We start from the raw sequence: 15,565 nt of genomic DNA, 5'->3' as shown, positions 1-15,565 counted from the left end.
CGGTATGAAGCTCTTTTACTAGAGGGTCCTGTGGCTCAAATACGAAACTGCTCCTCTCTCAATCCAGTCACATTCCTCCCAGAGGTGGGGAAGAAACTAAGTTATGACTGCCAACAAGTTTTATTACAAACTTATGCTGCTAGAGCGGACTTACAAGACACACCCCTAGACAATCCAGATTGGATGCTTTTTATTGTTGGGAGCGCTTTTGTAGAAAATGGCATACAAAAGGCTGGATATGTTGTTACTTTACATAATATCTTACAGCATGCAAGCCTTCCCTCTAGAACCAGTGCCCGACTGGCTGAGCTAATAGCTCTTACTCAAGCACTAGAGTTAAGTAAAGAAAAAAAGCCAATATATATATACTGATCCAAAATATGTTTTTTTGGTGCTACATGTCCACGGCAGCATTTGGAAAGAAAGAAGCTTCCTAACTGCCAACAGGTCACCTATCAAATATCACCAGGTGGTCGACTGAATGTCACAGGCAGTACATTCTCCTAAAGAAATAGCAGTTATACAGTGCAAAGGACATCAAAAGGGGAGTGATGAAATTTCTGAAGGCAACCAATTAGCAGATTAGGCAGCTAAAAAATGCTGCCAAACTGGGTCTTAACCCTACACTGGCTCATTTAATCTGGGATTGGTCCATAACCCACATTAAGCCCCAATATACTCAAAAAGAAGAATGGGCTAAGACAAGGGACTACTGTACCTAACCCACAGGTTGGTTACAAGGGGAGGATGGTCCTTTACACCTCCCAGCTGCCAATCAATGGAAAGTTCTAAAAATTCTCTACCAAACCTTCCATTAGGAAGGGAAAAACTTTACAAATGGCTCAAAAATTATTCACAGGAAAAGACTTTTAAAAGACTATGCAACATATTCTCACATCCTATGAAGTCTGCCATAAGAATAACCCTCTAACACATCCTCAACACACATAGGGGTGCAAAGACAAGGCAGATGCCCAGGAGAGGATTGGCAATTAGACTTCACCATACGCCCAAGGCCAAAGGATATAAGTATCTCCTAGTGTGGGTAGACACCTTCACCCACTGGGTTGAAGCCTTTCCTTGTAGAACAGAAAAGGCAATAGAAGTAGTTAAGGCCCGAATTATGGAAGTTGTACCTAGATTTGGCCTCCCCAAGTCTCTTCAAAGTGACAGAGGGCCTTCTTTTAAGTCTTCAGTCACTGAGGGTGTATCCAAAGCCCTAGGAATAAACTATCACCTCTATTGTGCTTGGAGGCCACAATCCTCAGACAATGTAGAAAAGACTAATCACATCATCAAGAGACATGTTCAAAGGCCATCACAAGAAACCCGTCAAAATTGGACAACTTTACTTCCCATAGCTCTCCTTTGCATTCGAAATACTCCAGTTAAGTGTAGGTTGAACCCTTTTGAAATGTTGTATCGTAGACCTTTCTTGACCAATGACCTCCTAGTCGATCATGAAGCTGTGGAATTAACCCAACACATAATCTCAGTAGCACAATTTCAACAGGCCACCCAATAATTTTCAGAAGCTCAACCCTGAGCAGATCGAAAATCCCTATTTAACCCAGGGAATGAAATTCTCATTAAATCCCTTCCTTCTGTCTCCAACGCTAGGTCCAGTGTGGAAAGGCCCCTAGACAGTAATTCTCTCCACTCCCATTGCAATTAAAGTACCAGAATTTGACTCCTGGGTCCACCATTCTTGAGTCAAGCCTTGGACAACCCCAGATCAGAGCCCTGGATACTCCAGCCACCCCAAGGAGACCTGAAACTGATTCTACGTCACTCAGATAAGTGTTCAGATGGTGGGACTTAACTCCAAGAAGGCAATTACTGGAGGTTACATTTTTCTATTACTGGTCTTCCTCTTTTTTCTAGCTGCCTCCCTCTTTTGTGGGGCTCTAAATCCCACTCCATTCCTTTGCCTCTAGGGTTTCTCATGAACAGGCTTCAGCTTGGGGCTATTCTGTATTGTGTTCCTGGGACTCAGCCTGTTAGCCCTACACATCTCCCCTGAGATTTAAGATAGCTACATAACTCATCTTATCTCTTCTTCTAGGCAACTCACATACTCTCCAAACAGAGGGAATCTTAGATTGGGTCCAGCAAATGGCAACCGCCTTTAACCTAACTGACTGCTGTGTCTGTGGGAAAGCATCTCTAGGGACTGTTATCCCTGTTTCTACACTCAGGTGAGTGTAGGTTACAGGCTAATTACGCCATTACTCCCTCAATTTCTTACATTCACTCCTTTCCCAAAGAGTATGTTGAGAAACTGTTCCTAGCCACCTGGAAAGAAGAGATGGAAAGTGAAAATCAACAGACTCCCTGTTTCAATGAAACCCAGACTGTTGCCTGGCTAGATAGTCTAGGCCTTAACACCTCTGCCACCTTCCCACTTTGCTTTGAAAACATCCCCCAGACAATATGTCTGGAATTATTCCTTGGACAACTACCCCCTCCCAATATAAGTTCACATTTGAGGTCATCCCAGATTCTAGAGAAGAACACTGGAATTCCTCAAGACATCAAACCGTAAGGGCATACAGGGACTGCACCAGATATCACACATTCCTTAGAACACCCTCCCCCCTTACCCACTCAGGGAGGGCATCCTTTTATACTACCTCAAACCCATCCTGTTCAGCAGGATGGTCCCATATATTCTGCAATACCTCTTAGCTCAATCTAGCCTCAAGACTTCTCCTCTCCGCACACCAGTTCTCCCTAAAAATCTACCCTCCCAGTAATTTACTCCCCACACTCTCCAAAAGAGCCAAGGCAGATTGGGATATAATCTGGCAAAAATTAACTGGGATGCACTCCTCTTGGTCCGCCAGACCCAAGACCCTTTACACCTATGGGTTTAATCTTAATTTAATACCTGAAAAAGGTCTTTTTTCCTTCTGCGGTACTAAGGCCTATATTACTTTACCCCTGGCTGGACAGGCCGCTGTAGCCTTGTTTTCATAGGTCCTATGGCAGACTATGCTCTCGGCACCAGCTATGTGCCACATGTTTTAAAACAGTCATACCCTAGGGTGTGAAAAGCTGCAGTAATGCTGGTGTTAATCCCGCTCCTGACCAGAGTTTTGGGAGCATCTGTTGCAGCTTTAGGAGGAACTTCCTTGCGTCTATCTGTCCAACTAGCAAAGGCATAAAAAGAAACCACCCCCAGAATGCAACAGCTTGACCAACAAGTAGACTCACTAGCAGGGGTAGCTCTTCGAAACAGATGAGCCCTAGATTTGTTAACCTCCTCTGCGGGAGGGACCTGTGTCTATCTTAAAGAAGAATGCTGTTTTTACATAAATCATACTGGGTCCATAGTTACCCATTTAGACACTGCTGATGAACTAATAATATCCATCAAAAATATTTCAGGCTGGTGGACATCCCTTAAAACCAGTCTCCAACAATGGCTATGGCCCCTTGTAGCCCCTCTAATAATCCTACTCTTATTCAGGCCCTGCATCCTAAACCTACTCACTCAGTTTATTTTTTCTCCCCTAGAAGCCATTAAGTTAATGGTACTCAATATGGAGCCACGTATGGACCTGCAAGACCTGCCCATCTACCAGGGATCCTTAGACCTCTGGACAAGCACTAGCTACCAGTCTCTTTCTACGTCCCTCTTCAGCCTGAAGTAGCCAGAGTGGCCATCGCCCCTATTCCCTAGCGGCAGTTAGGGTTACATCTTCAAAGGGAGGGAGGGATTGAGACAGGTTAGTTAGCATGTTGTTAGGTAGACAGGGAGGTCCCTGGTGAAATAAACAAAAGGCAGCCATATCCTGAAACTCCAGGTTCTGGAATGTCTCCTTCACTCCAGGACAAAGATATGAGAATGTGCCTTGAGGTTAATAAATTATCTCATAAATCCCTTTTGGCCAGACAAAGGAGCAGATCTAATAGATAGGGATAGGTTTGTTAATCCCTTTAGGATGGGCAAACAGGGCAAACCTGACAGACGAATTCCATTAGAAGGTGCCAGCCCCCTTCTTCAAGCACGCAAGGGAAGATGTAAAAACCAGAGTCTTTGCCCCACATGGCGCAACCCGGTGGGGATCCCCTCTTGTTCTGAGAGCTAAGACTCTTTACTCTTTACGTGTAATAAACTATCTTCTTTTACTACTCACCTCTCCTTGGTCCATGCTTCCATTCTTTTGTTCCACGAGAGACGATCCCGGCACAAAGAAAATATCCTATATCACAAGGTGGTTGTAGGAACTCAGCTCTCTGCAAATTGAGTTAATTCATGTACTTATTGTGATATCCTTCCTCACTCACAAGGTTTATAATTACTTTTGTATGCCTCTGGTAGTCAAGAACACAGGCCTATTGAAAGTCCATAAAGGAAGAAAAATATAAGAAATCCAGTCTCATCTTTGGCACTGAATGTTTGTCAAAATCAGTGCAGGGGTAGAAATGATTCTGTTGCTAAAGCATTTTCATTCTGGATAGCCCTAAACAGGTGCAGCTGGGCTTGTTGATGAAGAACGGGGTTCTTGGTAAATGTCACAGGAAGGAATTCCAGGATGCAACAAACTCACACAAACAAAGCCAAGAAAGCAGAGGATTTATTAAAAGAAACAAATGTGGGCGTGGACAGGCCCAGACGGAGAGCAACTGCCCTGAAGAACAAAGAAATTTAGGGTTGCACTTGAATGAAGGCATGAAATATTCACGGGTGGCATTACAGGTATTCCCAAGGTGGGTCTTTGCTGACCACTCCTTCAGGTCGGAAGGAGAAATTTTTGTTGTTATTTGGCCCTTGTGGGAGCTGTCTCAGCAATACAGTGGGTGGCGATTTTTTTTTTGGCTGCCATGCTAATATATAATCCATTATAGTTAACTAAAGTTCACCTTGAGGGCCAAGATGATGTCCTGGATTTGCTCTTGGCCACGAGAATCCAGTTCTGGCCAGTCTGGTAGCTGCACCATTTCCTAAGGATGACCTCATCGCTTCATTCCTTTGTCTTGTCTCCTCTCACCTCCTTTTTCCTTTCTTTTCCCGTCTATCCCCACTGCCCTATGGTAACAGGCTGAAATTGCTTGGAGTGTCAATTTTCACCCTTTCACTTTGAGTCTATGCTTGTCCTTGTAGCTGAGATGTGTCTCTTGGAGACAGCATATGGTTGGGTTTTGTTTTTTGATCCAATCTGTTACTCTGTGCTTTTTTATTGGTGAATTCAGTCCATTTACATTTAGGGTGATTATTGATACATGAAGATTTCCTGTCATTCTATTTAGTTTTCTGGTAAGGCTGTGTCTCCATTGTTTCTTTGCCTTTTTGTTGTTGTCTATTATTTCTGTGTGGTGGTATTCTATGATGTTTCCCTCTGTTTCTTCTTCTTCTTTTTTTAACTTTTCTTTTCTTTTAATATTTTATTGGGTAAGGGGAACAGGACTTTATTGGGGAGCAGTGTGTGCTTCCAGGCCCCTTTTCCAAGTTAAGTTGCTGTCCTTTCAATCTTAGTTGTGGAGGGTGCCGTTCAACTTTAAGTTGTCCTTTCAGTCTTAGTTGTAGAGGGCACAGCCCAGCTCCAGGTCCAGGTGCCATTGCTAGTTGCAGGGGGTGCAGCCCACCATCCCTTGCGGGAGTCGAACCGTCAACCTTGTGGTTGAGAGGACATACTCCAACCAACTGAGCCATCCGAGAGCTCAGCTGCAGCTCAGCTCAAGGTGCTGTGTTCAATCCAAGTTGCAGGGGTCAGAGCCCACCATCCCTAATGGGACTCGAGGAATTGAACCAGCAACCTAGTGGTTGAGAGCCCATTGGCCCATGTGGGAATCGAACCGGCAGCCTTCAGAGTTAACGAGCACAGAGCTCCAACCACCTGAGCCACTGGGCTGGCCCCTTTTTCTTCTTTTATTACAGTATATGTTTCAGTTCTTGATTTTTTTTTGAGTGGTTACCCTTTAGTTTATGTAAAAGAAAGTTTGATATTTAGAGTATTCCATTTTCTTCAGCATGCTTACTTTCTCCTTTTCCATATTCTGGTTCTGGCCTTTACTCTCCCCCTTTTTATGTTTTGGTTGCCACAAATTGTCCCTGTTGATGGTGGTCAAATAGCCTCCTTTAGTATTTCTTGTAGTGCAGGTCATGTATTAGAAAATTCCCTCAGCTTCTGGATGTCTGGAAAGGTCTTTATTCCTCCTTCATATCTAAAGGAGATCTTTGCTGGATATACTATTCTTGGCTCATAATTTCTCTCTTTCAATAGTTTGAATACTTGGTTCCACTCTCTCCTGGCTTGTAGAGTTTCTGCTGAAAAATCTGATGATTATCTAATGGGCTTTTCTTTGTAGGTTACCGTCTTCTTTTCCCTGGCTGCCTTGAGGATTCTTTCTTTGTCGTTGATTTTAGACAGCTTCAATACAATGTGCCTTGGTAAAGGCCTGTTGTGATTGAGGTAATTAGGTGTTCTATTTGCTTCTTGGATTCGAGGATCCAGTTCTTTCCACAAGTTTGGGAAGTTCTCATCGACGATTTGTTTGAATATATTCTCTGTTCCCTTCTCTCTTTCTTCTCCTTCTGGTATGCCCATTATTCTTATATTGCTCTTTCTGATGGAGTCAGAAATTTCTTGTAGAGTTTTTTCATTTCTTTTAAGTCTCAAGTCTCTTTCTTCTTCCATCTGTGTCATTACCAGGTTTCTAACTTCGATGTCACTGATTCTTTCCTCCATCTGGTCAACTCTACTACCTAAGCTGGTTATTTTGTTCTTAATTTCTTTTATTGAGTTCTTAATCTCCAGAAATTCCATTTGGTTCTTTTTTAAAATTTCAATCTCTTTTATAAAATGCTCATGTTGTTCTTTGTGTTTCTGAGTTCATTAAATTGACTTTCTGTGTTTTCTTGCATCTTGTTGAGTTTTTTCAGAACTGCAATCTTGAATTCTCTGTCGTCTAAGTCAGATATTTCTATATCTTTAAGTTCCTTTTGTGGAGACTTTTCACTTTCTTTCTGAGCTGTCTTGTTGCCTAGATTATTCATGGCAATTACTGATTTATTACTTCTCATCCTAGACATCTACAGGAGTGGCTTCTGTAACAGGTTGTTAGGAAGAGGTCTTTCTTTTGTTTTCCAGTATTTGTTGGTAGAATGTTTTATTTTCTGTCTGACTGCTGCCTTTTATTTCCTCTCTCACACAGTAGTGCTACCTTTTCTCTGCACTATTCCAGCTTCTCACACAATGGGGGCATTTCCTGGGTGACAAGCTTCACCTCTGTTAATAGTTCGCCTGGGTCACAGGGCGCAGTGTCTGTGTGGGTATGCAGAGAGCTTTTGAAGTTCCAAAGCTCTTCGTGCACCAGATTCAGAGCCCGTATGTTTCAGCAGTTCTGTTTACTCCTGCAGGGATCTGCCCAGATATGTGGGGCCAGGGGCGGGGTGAGTTTTGAGATGTGGCCCAGAGCAATGGCGTCGAGCACCACCACCATGGTCCTGCTTCCACAGCTCCCTCCCCTTTACCAGAACTATTTGGGCTGCGAAACTGTGTCTGAGGTCCACAGTTCTCAGAACAGCATATTCTGTTCTTTTGATCTGACACTGCTATTGTTCTGCTTCTAACACCTGGCAGGTGGGGTAGGGCGAGCTCTGGGAGGATGGGGAAGGGCTGGCTAGTCTCAGTGCCTAAGGCTTCCATTCTCTGCTCAGCAGTGAGGGCTTTAACCACCGTTTTCAGCCTTCTTCCCTCAGTCTTTTCTCTGAGGTCTCTGCCGTGAGCGTTGGGTTCAGCTGTGTTATATCCTGCCTTCTCAGCCCTGTGGGCCATAAGTGGAGCCCTAACAGACTGAATTCTTTCCTCTCCCACAGCTGCAGTAGTTCCGGGATACAGCAAGCTCTGACCATTGAGCTAGGCTTGCGTCCTGCGCCCGCGCCTCCCAGTCTCCACACTTCTCCCTTCCCTCCTCCCCTGCTTGTGTGATTCGCCCACCTTTAGGTGACTTCAGTAGTGGGCCTCTTTGTCTTGCCTGTCTGCTGTGCCTGGAGTTTTTGTGGAGTTTTTGTTGTTCGATTAGTTGTAATTTCCAGGGGAGCTTTACAGAGGCTCACCTCACGCCACCATTTTGATGACATCACTATCGATATGATTTTAATCTTCTTAAATTTATTGAGATTTGTTTTGTGTCCTAACACATGGTTTATCTTGGAAAATGTTCCATGTGCACTTGAAAAAAATGTATATTATGATTTTTTTTGATGAAATGTTCTAACAAAGATTTTTTTCTTTACCTATTAATTTATCTGCCTAGGAAGAATTATTTTGTTTCTTACCAAAACAACTTATTGTACTTCACATTGTCAGATCAGGTCTTTGATTACCTAAGAAAACTCAGTCTTCTCAATATTTAAAGAGCTAAGTTTTTTTGTTTGTTTTTTATTTTAACTACATAATTTTCTGTATTTGCCTTCAAAATTTTTAAACATTGTTTTAGTGAAATTGATCACTAAGCATTGTTTCACAATGACCTATCGTCTTATTTGATCAAGTGTTTTAAAACCTTTGATGTTCTTGACAAACTTCATAAAAACATATTCTAAACGAAGTTTTGTTTGTTTGTTTGTTTTTACCTCAAATCTACTTTAGCATTATTCAGAGTGTCCCTGGAATATATTAAAAGATTTTTCTTTCTATTTATGTAAAGAGAATGTTAAACTCAATAGACTTATTTGATATATTAAATTACATGGGAACTATTGTCAAGAGGTAACATGTAACCTTCTTAGGTTATATTTGTATGGGGTATATGTTATTAATATGTGTTCCAGAAATTCTACAAAATTTCTAAAAATCTGATATGTCCTTATATAATGTTATCAGTCATAGTTCCAGTTATCATTTTCAAAGATTTTGTGTTAAGAGGAGCGACTCCCAAATTGTCTTTTGGGAATATTGATTTTAAGCTGTTTATTAAGAAATAAAAGACTCAGAAAGAACATTTAACCTTCCTTTTTTTGGCCTACTTCAGGAAAGAAATCTTAGGGTGTTGCCTTAACCTAATTTGAATTAAGTATGATAAATAGGAGGGTTCCAGTGAGGTACCTGTTTGCTATATTCACCCTGTATCCCATTGTTTCTGAATTGCCCAGCAAGAATATACCTGCCATGTGTGTTCCATTCTTCCTCGACTACCCGTAAATCTCCCATTCTCACTTCTGAAATCTAATACCCTGACCCTTCTTTTTCTTTTTTGTCCAAAATGTCATATATACCCAATGTTCTCCCACTATCTCTGAAATTTCTTAAATGTGTAAATTACCCAGGTGCATGTATTAAAAATTTGATTTTCTCCTGTTAATCTGTCTCTATTAATTTGATTATTTGCCAAACTAAAAGAACTTTGAAGGTGGGAGAAAAAATAATATTTTCTTTTAGCCCACACCTGTGTCACAAAAATATCCAAATTTCCTGGTCAAATGCATAATAATGAACTATCATGATGTTTTCATAACCATGGCCGTTTTTAAGTCTTGTCAGTTGCACACAGTTATTGTTTGACTTTGATGCTTTTGTAAAAGTGACTTTTATACAAAGGATCCTACAAAGTACACTTGATCACTGGGATTGCTGCTGAATTACAAGGCATCAAAACTTGATTCCATATTTCAAAGCTGAAGAACGATCCACTTGATATTTGTTCCTATACACGGAGATATAGGACCTAGAGAACACAGTATCAAATTGGCTATGAAGAGAAGTAGCTGAAGTTAAGGTAGACAGCTTTTCCTGAAGATGTCAGATCAAAAATGTGTTTCCACTCCTTTCATCCTCTCTGACCATACTTTTCCTAATTCTTATACCATGACTTTATGATTATTTTGTCCACATTTTTGCTTTTCTCTGGCCTGGAAAGGTAATTCCATTGTTCACATATCTCAGGCTATTGCAAGGTATGGGAACAGTAATAACACCTAAAAATGATTGTTGGATTTGCCACAGTGATGGTGATCTTGTAGTTCTGCCCATCAAAAACATCTCCCTGATTCCCAGCCTCAGCTTCACTTGAACAAACTCCACCCCCACCCTCATGTCCAACTCCCTAACACTGGGGGTCCACTTTTTACTCCAAGGGAAATAGCAGGGTCCACTGCCAATGCTGTAGCTCTCCAGCAGAGATCGTTGAATTCACTTACAAAAGTTTTCCTAGACAGTAGAATAGCTCTGGATTACCTACTTGCAGAACAAGGAGGAATTTGTGCAATAGTCAACAGCATCTGCTGTACCTGGGTAAACATTTCTGGGGAAGTGGAGACACAGTTATATGAAGTACATAGATAGGAAAACTGACTTAAAGAAGTATTCCCTTCTTTGGAATCATTTCTTGGCTTATTTGATTCTAGCTGGTCATAGGAATCCTGGCTCAGAAGTACTTTCCAAACCATGAGCATTGTTTTGTTGCCTATAAGTGTCATTGTTTCCCTAATATACCAGTTCTCTCAAAAGTTTTAAATGGATGTGGGCAGCCGAGCTTGCTGCATTGCAGCCGCCGCGGCGCCGCTCGGCTCCTCACTCCCAACAATGGCGGCTCCGAGCCCGAGCGGCGGCGGCGGCTCCGGGGGTGGCAGCGGCAGCGGCACCCCGGGCCCCATAGGGGCCCCGGCGCCGGGCCACCCGGCCGTCAGCAGCATGCAGGAGAGAGACTGAGAACACACAGCATTGAATCGTCAGGAAAACTGAAGATCTCCCCTGAACAGCACTGGGATTTCACTGCAGAGGACTTGAAAGACCTTGGAGAAATTGGACGAGGAGCTTATGGTTCTGTCAACAAAATGGTCCACAAACCAAGTGGGCAAATAATGGCAGTTAAAAGAATTCGGTCAACTGTGGATGAAAAAGAACAAAAACAACTTCTTATGGATTTGGATGTAGTAATGCGGAGTAGTGATTGCCCGTACATTGTTCAGTTTTATGGTGCACTCTTCAGAGAGGGTGACTGTTGGATCTGTATGGAACTCATGTCTACCTCGTTTGATAAGTTTTACAAATATGTATATAGTGTATTAGATGATGTTATTCCAGAAGAAATTTTAGGCAAAATCACTTTAGCAACTGTGAAAGCACTAAACCACTTAAAAGAAAACTTGAAAATCATTCACAGAGATATCAAACCTTCCAATATCCTTCTGGACAGAAGTGGAAATATTAAACTCTGTGATTTTGGCATCAGTGGACAGCTTGTGGACTCCATCGCCAAGACAAGAGATGCTGGGTGTAGGCCATACATGGCACCTGAAAGAATAGACCCAAGTGCATCACGACAAGGATACGATGTCCGCTCTGATGTCTGGAGTTTGGGGATCACATTGTACGAGTTGGCCACAGGCCGATTTCCTTATCCAAAGTGGAATAGTGTATTTGATCAACTAACACAAGTCGTGAAAGGAGATCCTCCACAGCTGAGTAATTCTGAGGAAAGGGAATTCTCCCCAAGTTTCATCAACTTTGTCAACTTGTGCCTTACAAAGGATGAATCCAAAAGGCCAAAGTATAAAGAACTTCTGAAACATACCTTTATTTTGATGTATGAAGAACGTACCGTAGAGGTCGCAAGCTATGTTTGTAAAATCCTGGATCAAATGCCAGCGACTCCCAGCTCTCCCATGTATGTCGATTGATATCGCTGCTACGTCAGACTCTAGAATAAAGGGCTGAGAGGAAGCAAGACGTAAAGAATTGTCATCCCATATCACAGTGTTTTTATTGCTCGCCCAGACACCATGTGCAATAAGATTGGTGTTCGTTTCCATCCTGTCTGTATACTCCTGTCACCTAGAACGTGCACCCCCGTAATACCCGAGTGACCACAGTGTTGCGCTGGTCAGAGAGACCTCATCCTGCTCTTTCCCGATGAACGTGTTCATGAAATGTGGAAGTCAGTACGATCAACTTGTTGACTGTGATTAGATCACATCTTAAATTCATTTCTAGACTCGGAACCTGGAGACGCAGCTACTGGAATGGTGTTTTGTCAGAGTTCCAAATTCTGGAAGAACGCAGTGACGGATGTACTTTGTCTGAACATAGAGACTTGGGCTTGAGTGAGAAGAGCTTGCACAGCACCGAGACGCATTGCCTTCTGGAGCTGGGAGACGAAGGAGGCATTTTACTTTCTTCACCAAGTGCAATAGATTTACTGATTTGATATTCTGTTGCTTTACAGTCACGGTCGATGTTTGGGGATCGATGTGCTCAGCCACATTCCCTGTTTGAAATACCACGTTAAATCAGAATGAATTTCTCTTTACCAAAAACTGTGTTGCGTTCAAAGAGGTGAACATTCAAATAGCGAGACGGGACAGAATGTGTTCTTTTCTCCTTTCCCAGCCCCTCTGCTCTGCATGGGGAGGACTCAGGAGTCTGCCACCTGTCAAAGAAGGTGCTGATCCTAAGAATTTTCATTCTCAGAATTTGGTATGCTGCCAACGCGATGTTCCCTGCCATCAACCACCAGGACAGAAAGAAGAAAGAAGCACGGAGGACAAAGTTTACAGATGTTTTTAATACTAGTATCTTATCTGGAACAACTTGTAGCAGCTATGTATTTCCCCTTTGTCCCAAGCCTGATGCTTCAGCCATCATAACTCACTAACAGGGAGAAGTAGCTGGTAGCAATGTGCCTTGATTGAGTAGATAAAAGATGTCTTGTAGGCAGCAAAAGACCAAATCTCAGCTGTTTGCCATCACTAGTCCAGGCCTTCAGTTTCCGAATCTCTTTCCCCACCCATGTAGTCAGTTGCCGCTATGTGACTTTCGCTTAATCTAATATTTCGCCTTTTCTTATATCAAAAACCTTTATAATTACCAGGGATGTTCCTTACCGAGGATTTCTAGCCCTAGGTCTCTCATATGCTCTAATGTTGAAAAGGCTGAGAAATGTGGGGCTCAGCTGATGTGGTGGGTGATGAGGAAGCATCTTTTCAGAGACACATGCGACCCGATGAGGAACGCAACGGCAGTCTTTTAGATAAGCTCATCACCTGCCAGAACCTCTAGCATGTCACTGTCATTTCTTGGAATTGGAATTCTACACAACAAAATAATCCCACAATAATCATGAGAGGCCGTTTAACTCTGCTGTCTTTTGCAGTGCTCCCACCCCACCCCGCCCCCAGCCAGCCAGGCTCCCCTTCCCGTAGGTGGCGCTCTGGCCTCTCTGGCACTGAGCACCAGGCTTCGTATAGCAGTTAGGCAGCACTGTGAGTGGTTCACACTGGAATACAAAACAGCCATGGTCTGAGATGCAGGGGATGCCGTCACAGAACCGCACGGTGGCAGGTATGCTGTGTCTCCTCCCAGAGTGACAGTCCTAAACACTATAAGACAATAAAGGGAGAATGGTGCTGTTTCAAGTTACATCCCTGTAAATTTCAGAATTCAGAAAAGATGGATGGCTTTAGTCCGCTGGCCTGATTTTCCTGTGTTCTCCCCTGCCTCCTAAACCTTAGACTTCCCAGTGTTCTGAAAGGAAGCACCGCTGCACGTCTTCCTTGACCACCAAGCCATCGTCCTCCGTGGCTCCCGGGGACTCCAGGGGAATTTGTTTCTCTGCGCTCGCTGTCCCGGCTGGCTCAGCATAGGGTCACTTTGCCATTTTACAAATGGAGATCAAAGCAATTCTGACTGTCCAGGAGCTAATCTGACCGTTCTATTGTGTGGATGACCACATAAAAAGGCAATTTTAGTATATTAATCATAGATTATTATAAACTATAAATTTAAGGGCAAGGAGTTTATTACAATGTATCTTTATTAAAACAAAAGGGTGTATAGTGTTCACAAACTGTGAAAATAGTGTAAGAACTGTACATTGTGAGCTCTGGTTATTTTTCTCTTGTACCATAGAAAAATGTATAAAAATTATCAAAAAGCTAATGTGCAGGGATATTGCCTTATTTGTCTGTAAAAATGGAGCTCAGTAACATAACTGCTTCTTGGAGCTTTGGAATATTTTATCCTGTATTCTGGTTTGAATTCCTCCTCTATTTAAGATATATACTTGGAATCGAAGTGTTTATGTAATAGTTCTATCCTTTTGCCTGCAGGTCAGTTGTAATAAATGTAGGATGTGATGATGAAAAAAAAAAATAAAATAAATGGATGTGGGCAGCCATTGACCAGCTGACAGATGGTCTCTTTTCAACTGGAACAACAAAAGAGAACAGAGGAATGTAACCAACTGTAAGAACACAAGCTTGACAGTGTCTTTTGTGAATATTACACCGAGACCCAAAGAAGCAATAATAACTTAGATTCATAGTAAAACTGATATGTATTTTTTAAATCAAAACTCTTGAATATTCAGAAAGATGATCAAAAATGGGGATTGCTGAAGTAAATTTCTAGGCCTAAGATGGAGTCAATCCTGATTAGGGCGCCAATCAGTTCCATTTGACCAGAAATGCAAAATATCTAGTCAGCCAATCCCAAATGTCAAGCCAACTGTGGGCTCTATACTTATTTCCTTGTCCCTTCATCTTTCTAAATAACATTGGATATGAACCCCCAGCTAATCATGCCCTGTCTCCACACTGTTGCTTCTAACATTCTATAAAACTTGCTCTTGACCAAAATCCCTTTGGAAAAGTGCTCCTCTGCTTGTGAGGGATAGTATTCCCACAATCAATGTCTTAGTTTTCTCAAATAAAGGACATCAGACTTTTTGCCAAATTATTCTAATTTTGTCATTTGACAATCCCATCAAGAAAAAGAAAATATAACCTATAGAATGGGAGAAATTTGCAAATTATATTATCTTATATGGAACTTGTATCCAAATATATAAATAACTCATAACTTCAAAAGACAACTAACTCATTTTTAAATAAATAAATAAATCTCAATTTTTTAAAATAAAAAATAACTCAATTCACTTTTAAAAAGACAACCCAATTTTAAAATCCCAAAGTGTTTGAATAGATATTTCTCCAAGGCAAATACACAAATGGCCAATAAACACATGAAAAAACAATGCTCATTATTAGCCATTAGGGAAAGCAAATCAAAATCAAAATGAGATACAACTTCATACCCACTATATGGTTGTAATAAAAAATACAGAAAATGACAAATTAGAATACTCATATATTGTTGCTGGGAATGTAAAATCTGCTTTGCTAAACAGTTTTCAGTTCCTCAAAAGGTTAGACATGGAGTTGCTATAAATATAAAAAACATAACCATAAAAAAAATATGAGATGTGATTAAAAAATATGGTGAATGCTGCTGCTGACTGCCATCCAACGGAAAGGCAGCGTTCTTTGATATGGGAAGCAGCATGTTGAAACTTAGTTAACAGTTTGTGGCAAGTTTCAACTTGTTCCCTGCAGTCAGCTGGGTGTGACTACAGTTGAGAGGAGGTGTGTTTTAAAGTGCCATAATTCATGGGTCATGAACAATGTATTAACATGAAAATTTGTTTCAAATTGCAAAAAAGTGTTAAAGAAACACACAAAATGTTAAAGTTAGTTTATGGTGATGCTGCAGTAATCACGAAAATGGTTTACAAGTGGTTTGAATGATTTTGTAATGGATGTGAATCGATTGAAGATGAG

General features: G+C 41.7%; 1 protein-coding gene across 1 annotated transcript; it reads left to right on the top strand.

The window, feature by feature from the left end:
• Nucleotides 1-10,532: 10,532 nt before the first annotated feature.
• On the top strand, nucleotides 10,533-12,241 carry LOC308490931 (dual specificity mitogen-activated protein kinase kinase 4-like; the record flags this gene model as incomplete). Its single annotated transcript, XM_081033711.1, is given in 2 exon segments — nucleotides 10,533-10,641; nucleotides 10,644-12,241. Coding segments are annotated over 2 exon segments (1,095 nt in total). The 3' UTR covers nucleotides 11,630-12,241.
• Nucleotides 12,242-15,565: the final 3,324 nt, after the last annotated feature.

This window comes from Rhinolophus hipposideros (genome assembly GCF_964194185.1).
Source record: "Rhinolophus hipposideros genome assembly, chromosome: 22".
Lineage (NCBI taxonomy): Eukaryota > Metazoa > Chordata > Mammalia > Chiroptera > Rhinolophidae > Rhinolophus > Rhinolophus hipposideros.
The sequence above is the reverse complement of the archived record's forward strand: the minus strand, read 5'-3'. Positions and strand labels throughout refer to the sequence as shown.